The sequence below is a fragment of the Canis aureus genome, chromosome 36 (assembly GCF_053574225.1).
Source record: "Canis aureus isolate CA01 chromosome 36, VMU_Caureus_v.1.0, whole genome shotgun sequence".
In the NCBI taxonomy this organism is placed as follows: domain Eukaryota; kingdom Metazoa; phylum Chordata; class Mammalia; order Carnivora; family Canidae; genus Canis; species Canis aureus.
In genome coordinates this window covers 5,491,378-5,500,169 of record NC_135646.1, presented here as the reverse complement: position 1 = coordinate 5,500,169, position 8,792 = coordinate 5,491,378, and the positions used below count along the sequence as shown (strand labels likewise).

The 8,792-nt window shown below is 58.9% G+C and overlaps 1 protein-coding gene across 1 annotated transcript in view; it reads left to right on the top strand.

Annotated features, from left to right (window-relative positions):
- The first annotated feature begins 5,103 nt into the window (after nucleotides 1–5,103).
- The window catches only part of WNT6 (Wnt family member 6), a 13,486-nt gene continuing 9,797 nt past the window's right edge, over nucleotides 5,104–8,792 (top strand). Inside the window, exon 1 of the mRNA XM_077884826.1 lies at nucleotides 5,104–5,233. Within this exon, the coding sequence (XP_077740952.1) occupies nucleotides 5,154–5,233 (80 nt within the window). The 5' untranslated portion in view covers nucleotides 5,104–5,153. The remainder of the gene's footprint in view (nucleotides 5,234–8,792) is intronic.

Sequence of the window (8,792 nt, the reverse complement as noted above, 5' to 3'; positions counted from 1 at the left end):
TAAAATAAGAAAAACATTCTCTTCTATGCCTGGAAGGCTTTACTTGGTTTGATCCCCCAAAGTCTCTCAAGCCTCATCTCCCACTAGGCTGCTTTTTGCTTTCTTTCAACCCATGCCAACCTTGATTCAGTGACCCCAGCCCTTCCCCACGCCCTAGCAGGGCTTTCACAAAGGCTGTTCCTCGGCCTGAAATGCTCTTCCTTCTCTTGTGTCTTCCAGTTAACCTCAACTTATTTTTGTATCTCGGTGGGAGCATTCTCTCCTCAGGGAAGCCTGCTCCTCCTTCAGGGAGGTGGCCAATCCACCCCTCCCCTGCAGCCAGAGCCTCACAGCCCCTCCCTTCTCCTGGACAACACAGGTCAAGGTTGCGGTTTTCCATTTGTTTGTAAGATGATATGAGTAATGACCAAGAGCTCCATGAGGATAGGGGTTAGGTCTGCTCTTGCTCACCATTGTTTCTCCACTACAGAGCTGGGTGCCTGACACATAGTAGGTGGTCAATTAAGAATGTGGCTGCCCAGGGAGAGAGAGCCAGCAGACATCAACACAATTAGGAGAAACAGACCGAGACTGAAAGCCCTGATTCCCTCAGAGGTGGGAGCCTAAGCAGTGGGCATAGGGGGGGTGTCCCCTGGAGAAGAATGGAGAAGAGGGTGGAGGCTCCTCCCAGAACACCTGAGGCCGTGCCAGGGTCCTTCTGCCTATCCCCAGGCCCTAATGCAGGAGCCAGGCCTGGACTGGGACGGCTGGGAGGCTCCTGGGTCCAGCCACTCCCACTCGGGGCCACTGGGGCTGAGCTAAGTGGAAACAAATGTTCTCTGGCTGTTCCCAGCCCAGTCCTGGTGGGCGAGCAGCCCCTCCCTCTCAGCCCCTGCTCCCCTTCCCCTTCCCCTCTCCCTCCTCAGAGCCTCTGCCGACCACCTCCTTCAGTTCTTTCTCCCTTTGATTGATGGGGTGATTGGAAATTTGGGGCATAGGTAGGATTGGGAGATTTGGGAGATATGGGAGATGTGGTGCAGGTAAGCTGTGTGGAGAACCTGGGGGGCGTGGGAGGTTCCCTTGGACAAAGGCCCAGAGGGAGTCTCAGAGGAAACCTGGCCTGTGAGGCAAGGATCCAAGAGGCTGATGTGGAAACTGGGCATTTGAGCTCCCCCCACCTTGGCTGGAAAGTGCACTGCCCTCACTTCTGATGGGCTGGGGTGGACTGGAGTGGAGCTAGACAATACAGGGGTATGGAAGGGAGAGGAAGGCATCCCTTTTTTCTTTTTCCTCCCTCCATCTCTCTAGAGGGTCAACTTTTCCTCTCCTGGTTCTCCTGGGATCTAGAGACCCAGGGACCTTGGGAATTCTCAAGCCTCACCACCACCCCGAAGTAGGCAGTTAGGTCCCCTTGCTGGGGAAGGAGGAGGGAAGGCGGTGCAGAGGGAGGGAGAGAGAGGAGGGTTACTGGGAGGGGAAGGGTCACAGGCCCAAATTCCTGGGCTCCTGCAGCTTCAGTCATTCTGCGAAACAAAGAAGCAGAGAAAGTGATTTAGAGACAGATACAAATAGAAACCGAATTCTGGAGATGGGAGAGACGTGAAAAGACACGGGAAGACGGGGAGAGAGGATCCTACAGACGGAGGGCTCTGCTTTCGCCTGCAGCGACTCCGATGTTATCTCTCTCCAGCTGCCTCTCTCCCCATCCCCAGTCTCCACCTCTGCTCCTCCCCCCTCTCCCCTCCCACAGCCAGGCATCCCGGGGCTCCTTCCCCCTCTCTCTTTTGCACCGGGGCCTAAAAGTGGAGTTAAAAGGTTCTCAGAACTAAAGACTGAGCAGTAGAGGAAGAGATGGAGGGGGCTTGAGTGCCCAGAGAACAGACAGAGGGGGGGATCAGAGTAACAACACCCCCCCACGCTGCCCCCTCTGGGTTGCTGTGCTCCAGTCTTCTATGAACACTCCTCCACATGCATGTCTGTGCAGAGGTGGGGTGTGTTGGGGGGTGGGGGTGCATGGGCATGTAGTCTCTAGGGAGGCAGGCATGTGTCTCAGCCTGAGCCAACCCATCTGTGTGTCCATCTGTACCTGTGGGTGAAAGTTATCCAGCACTGTCTCGGGGAGGGGCAAGGGTGTCCTGTGGTTTCTGTGGGGTTATCAGGACGCCTGTTCTCCCTCGGGTGTGGGTGTGTGCGGGTGTGCACATGTGCACACAGCTTCATCTCTTAGTACCTTGGTCTCTATCCCCCAGCCCCGGTCCATGAAAAGACTTCCAGGGTGAGAGTGCGGGCCTGAAGCCTCAGACACATGTGAACTTATCTCTCTAAAGGTTTGGAAGGCAGAAAGGCAGAAGTTCATTGCTCTGGTTTCTGCCCAGATGCCAGCCAACCTCTAGATGGGGGTGCAGAGACAGCAACCGAGAGCCAGCAGAGCCCAGGCCGGCGCATCACAGACTCCGGCAGACCCCTCCCCTGCCCCGGTGTTTCTGCAGGCTCTACTGGGCCAACAGATTCTGCAAGGGGACTGGGTGAGGGGAGAGGGTTTAGGGAAGCCAGGGATGGCCAAATATTCTCTAAGATCTGGCCAGAGAGAGTGCTGCAGGAGGGGTGGGGCGATCTGTGTGTGTTTGTAGGAAAGGTGGGGGGTGGGGGCAGAAAGGCCGCCTGCGGGGGAGAAGGCTTCTTGGCAAACGCCCCAGTTTCCTGCGCTGATCCCTGCTCCCTGCCACTGCTCCCAATTCTGTTGTTTCAATAACATCATTTTTATCCACCCCACAGAGAGACTGTGTCTTAGGAGAGGGAGGCGAGGGGCAGGGTTAGGGCATGAGGGGGTGGTAATGGAAAGAGGCTGGGGTCTGGAGACAGCAGGGACTAGATTTGGGGCGCTCCCTCCTCAGGCAGAGGCAGGGCGGTCCCAGAGCCCTGGTCCCCTGATGACAAAGACAAATACATTAAAATTCTTGCCTCGGAGAAGAATGCAGGATAGGGAGAGCATTTCATAATCTGCAATAACAGTAGCAGGGTGGGGGCAGGGGTGGGTAGGGGACTCAGAACCCAGGCAGTGGTTCCCAGGGGTCCGGTCACTGGCCACCTGCAGCCTTTAGGAACCCCCAAAGCTCTCCAGCTGCCTGTTGAGTACCATCTGGACCGAGTGTGTACCCAACCCGGGTATGTCTCTGAGTGTGCAGCGTCCAGAGTCGGCACTGCCCTGCAGAAACAGCAACTGTGTACAAAATAGGCGCAGGGGCCATGGGTGACAGCTGGATGCTATGAAAGGCTAAAATGGGAGGGGGCAACCCTTGGGCCTCATGTCCCTCACTGTCTCTCCCTCAGCTACCAGGCGACCTACCCAGGGTCCCTTCCCCATCTCTAGAGTGCTCCAGCCTCCTCACCAAAATACTCTGTACCCAGTACGGGGGATTATTACACTGACGCAGTCTGGACACCACAGCGGTGGGGTTGGGCTCACAGCAAACCTAGGAGCCTCCCTGTGCGCCTAGGGCAAAGTTTCTCCATTTTTGTTCTCCAGTTGCTCATCCATCCTTCCCCAGATCTGCCTCCTTCCCTGAGCTAGGCATCTATGGTCTTCTGTTACAGCCCCTCAACCCCCTAGCTTCGTCTCTATTCACTTGTCCCCCCTCTCTGGGGGACTCAATCTTGCCTTCTCTCTGCTCACCCAAGGATGTTATCTCTCTGGGCAATGGCCTCACTCCCAGAGTTCAGGTGCTATCTCCATCCCAGACAAGACAAGAGCTTTCCTCTGGGTGCCTGAAGTTTCTACTACTTGGGACATCCACACCCACACCCCCACCAAGGGTGATGCCATTCTAGATGGTGGTGATAGGGAGACTGGCCTTTGCTGTGGAATGTCCTGCACCACCTGTCCCTAGGCACCCCTGGGGCAAGCAGGCGGAGGGGAGGAGCAGGGACTGTAGCCACTGCCTGTACTGCTTGGCGTGATGAATGGAGCTGTCCCTCCTCCCCACAGGCCTTTGATCTCCCCCCAGTTGGGGGGGGGGCAGGGGCATCAAAGACATTTTTGTGGCATTAGAGAATCAGATAAACGCCATCTCACCTGCAGCTGGCTCTTCCACCCCTCCTGGCCCCGGCCAAGTTGGGGAAGGAACGCGAGGCCCGGCTGCAGCGAGATCTGCCCTCCTTATCTCTTGCGAGTCTGCAATCTCAGCTCTCGAGCTCGCTTACACGTGCGAGCGCTGGGGCGCAGGCCCTCAGGAGGTTCCCCTGGCTGTCTAATCTCCCCTCCGCAGCCCTCCCCCGAGCGCGGGCTCCGAGAGGAGAGGCGGGGTGGCCAGGGAGGGAGCGAGAGTGCAGGCCTAGGCTTCCTCCTTTCGTCGAGGAAAGGCTGAGAAAGGGGCGTGCAGCGCGAAGGCGGGGCCGGCAGGGGGTGAGCCCTCCTGAGTCCGCCCGGTCCGACCGTCGAGTCGGCACCCCTCCCCGCAGCACCCAGCGCCCCAGGCGCACTTCCTCTCCCGGCCCCCGCTCCAGCATCTCCCTCCGAACCGCCCCCCCCCCAACTCCCTCATTCCTGGGAAGTTTTCTCTCTTTACAGTCAACAAACCTGTCAAACGTCTCCCTTCCAGCCCGCCCCCCATTCCCCATCTCCCCCCCTCACTCCTCTCCACCCTGCTTCCCCGCCTCTCCTTGCCCCCGACTCTGCGCGGCGGCGGGGGGCTCCCAGTCCGCGAGAGGCGAGAGGCGAAGGGAAGGGGCGAGGCTGGCGGGTCCCGCAGCCACGGGCGCGCTCGGGCCCCGCCCCGGGACCTCGCACCCGCCCTCCGCGGAGCTCCGCGCCTGCAGCCCCTGGGCGCACGGCTCCCTCCCGAGAGTCCCGCCGCCTGACTGTCGCAACTGCCACCCCACCGCCCCCCTGCCCCCCGCCCCCGCCCGGGCCCCGCTCCCCTCCCACCCCCGCCCGCGGCTCTGATTTCTTCTCCCGAGCGAGCTCGGCGGGAGACACAGGCGCTGGCGGCCCCGTCCGCTCTCCGCCTCCGCCGCGCCCTCCTCGCCCGCGATGGGCCCCCCCGCCGCCGCCCGAGCCATCGCCTCCCGGCCGCCGCCGCCGCCGCCGCGCTCTCCGTGAAGCCCGCGCCCCCGCGCGCACCGGCCGCCCCGCAGCCTCGCCCCCTACGGCACCGGCCGGCGGCAGAGCGCTCACGATGCTGCCGCCCGCGCCCTCCCTGCTCGGGCTGCTGCTGCTGCTGCTCCTGTGCCCCGCGCACGTCGGTGGACTGTGGTGGTGAGTGCTGCGTCGGGCTGGCTGGCCCGGGGCGGCTCCTGGAGCTCGGGAGCTTCCGGGGGGCTTCGGGACCGACCGGGGGGCTCCGAAACGCGCCCCCGCTGCCTCCGGGCTCCACCTGCGAGCGGAGCCCAGCCCCGGGGCTGCAGGAGAGGTGCCGGAGGTGCGCGCCGCTCGCCTGTCTGCCGGCCCCGCCTGGGCCACTTCGAAACTGCCCCTCACACGCTCCTAAGCCTCCGCTCCGCGCTTTCTGCTGTATTTCCTCCTACCTCGCGCTGCACACCCTTCCCCACCCTCCCCCTACTCCCTCCGGTTATGCGCTCAACCCAGGTCCTCAAGGAACTGGCACGTGGGTAGGAAAGAGCTACCGGCTACACGTGGGGAAGGTCTGTCTGTAGTCAGAGCCGAAGAAAAGAGTGTGTGAGGAGGGCCCTGGATTTAGGGGAGGAGGACTGGATTTGTGGGAACGAGAGGAACAAGGTGGGAAGCCACAAGGCTGGGAGGGTCAGACAGCTGCCTCTTGCCCGCCTTACTTTTGCCTGACAACCCCCCAGCTTCTCTGAGTGCTCCTTCAAAGTGGACAGTAGCGGCGAGGGGAAGAAAACGTAAAGGGAAACTGAGTCAGGACCCCAGCTTTCTCTACGTCCTCCTCCTGAAGCAAAGAAGAGGAAGAAAGACAGGAAAGGGACCCAGGCGCCCGGCCCTTCCAGACGTGAGGGTCCGGCATGAAAAAATACAGCTTCGTAGGTACTGGGAATCGTGAAGTGTCCCCGTGGAAGGGAGGGAGGCCTGGCCAACCAGGGCTCGGGGACGTGGCCTCCAGACCGGGCCCTACCTAGAGCAGACACCTGTGGAGCTAAGGTCTCGGCAACTTTGAGTCTCGGGGTTGGACAGCAACTGGGAAAGTGGGTGCCGGGCCGGGACCTCTCGGAGATCCGGATCCCGTAGCCTTTTTTCCGCGTCCCTGTCTCTCCAGAGCTGCAAAGACCCGCCCGGAATAGCTGGGTGTTTAAAGAGGAGGGACTTGGACGGGATCGCTGATGCATCAGCCAATCCTAAGAGAGCAGAGTCTTGCCTATTTGCATAGCGCCACATCATTGGCTGGATTCTCGACCCTCCACTCCTCCCCCCACCCCCGATTTGGAAGGAGGGGTGTGGCAGGCAGATCCCTCTCCTGCAGGGAGATAGGGAGCTGCTGGATGCCCACACAGCGAGCTGCTGGCGGCGATCCCTCCTTCGTGATGCGGGAGAGAAGTCCCTCGGGGGTGTCAGTGAGGGAGCAAATCGAGGATGACCCAGGTCCCGGCCAGAGGACTTGCGACCTTCGATCCTGGCTTAGGATAACTTAGTATAATAATAGTATCAAAAAAAATAATAGTATCAGTTTTGCAATAGACCTGAGATCCAGTCTCGGCCATTTGTTAAGTCTGTGACCTTGGATAAGTCACTTCTCTCTGCGCCTCAACGTCGCAACTGTAAAGTTGGGAGACAGCCCCCCTATCTGCGAGGCTGGATAGGAGGATTAGGCGGGAGGACCTACAAAATGATCTGACGTTGGGAGGTGCTCTGTAAATGTTAAGTCCCCTCTTCCACGCTGCAGGTTCTCCAGACTAGAATCTGTAGGGGTGAAAAGGAGGATTAATTTAAGTTTAAAATCCAGAGTCCCAAGCAAAATTTGTCAAGGGATCTCTACCTTGTTTCCCAGACTCATATTTCCTAATTTTGCCCTTTCTCAAGGTATGGAGACAGGCATCTCTCCCTGGTGGTCCTTGCCCTCCCTCTACTTTTCCTTGTCTCCAAACCATTGCCATCCTTCCAAGTAGAATACCACATCCTCCCTAACACCGTCTCTGTGTATTTCCTCCTCTGCCTTCTGTGTGCTCCCACTGCACCCCACGCATTGGGCAACCAGGCCAGTTACTGCACTTCACTTCCCCTCTGTGGTCCTTCTTCCCTGCTCCTGGAGGGCAGAGCCTTTGCCTTTGGGCCCTGGAGGCTGAAGGTGCCGGGGAAGTTTTGTGGAGTGCTGCTGAATTGGTCAATTCAGCTTTCTGAGACTTGTGTCTGTGGGGGTTTCTTGGTTCAGGAGGGGCTGCTGTGTGGGTGACAAGCCAAAGGGGGAGAGACCTGGTCTCTGGGAGACTGACCCTGGAGCTGGGGAAGCAGAGAGTGGGGGAGGAGGTGAGGAGGGCAGGTGTAGGAGAACACAGGGGCCTTCATGGCTGCAGCTGCAGGGGGAGCGGGGTGAAGAGTGAGGGGCTGGGGTGATAAGGTGTCCGGCAACTGCCTCTCTCAGCTGCTTCTCAGAAAGAACCTGCCTCTCCCACCTGCACTGGCCCCCTTGCTCTCCTCTGTCTCTGATACTTCATTCCTTTGGTCTGAGCCCAGATTCCTTTCTCAGGATCTTTGACTCTACTTGCTTGTTCTCTTGTCCCTACCCCACCCCACCATTGCTCTCTAAGATCTGGCTTGGGCTAGAGGGCTGGACCCAGCATCCCCAGTGACCTGAGGCTCCTGCCACTCCTTGCCCACCCCTCACCCCTGCGCTGTCCCCCTAACCCAGCTTTACTATGACTAAGACCTTTATCAAGCCAGGAGCTCCCAGGCTATTCTCTGATGTCTAGGACCTGCTTGATGGCTCTCTTTATCCTGCTTCTCAGAGAATGCTAGCCAGGCCAGAGCTCTAGCACTAGACAGGAAAGCAGCAGCCCCTTGCAGTCCACTCTGACATTCTAGTAGCAGCCAAGCTAGGAACAGAGGGGATCCTGGGAACTCTGAGTGACTGGACTGTCCTGATTAGGAAAGGAGGGTCCTGTAGGGGAGTGATCCAGGTACTGGAATAGGCTCAGGTACTTGGCTCTGGGTTCCAGAAAAGTTTCCCTTTTTCCCCCCTCCTCCTCCCTCCCCCTCAATGCAATGCATGCTTTCTAAACTCTGCCTCCGGCCTCTCTGTCTGTCTCTCTCCCATCTGTAACCATATCTTTGTAAATCGCAGAATCCCAGATTCCAGGACATTGGCCAGGCTCTCTTGAGGTCATCTCGTCCAGCCCACTGCCTCCAGGCCATCCAGCCTGCGCTCTGGCCCCGACAGATTGAGAGTGAGGCAGAGAGGGAAAGTCTGCAGCTTCCCGGTCACCAGCTCCCACCCCTTCCAGCCTGCTCTCCGAGCCCTTCCCACCCTTCCCACCCTCCCCACCCTCCCCCAGGAAGTTCTTCTCAATGTCTGACCCATCTCTATTTATGCCTCCATCAGTGGATGTGGAAAATAGCTCACTCTCACAGAATAGCCAAATCAATCTCCCTTCTCTCTTCCTCTTTCTGTTTTATATTTTCTATGAAAGAAACCAACCCTCCCCCTTGTTCTATGAGCAAAACAGCACCCAGTCTCCCTCCCTTCCCCCATCTCATCTTGCCTTCTCCCTCCCACCCCACCCCGTTATGGAAAAGAAACAGGAACCCAGGAACCAGGCCTGGAGGCCCGAGGACAGCCTCATCTCTGCCCCACAGGGAGTCAGGGAAAGGACCCAGGCTTCTTCCTGACACCCAGGTTTTCCAGCTG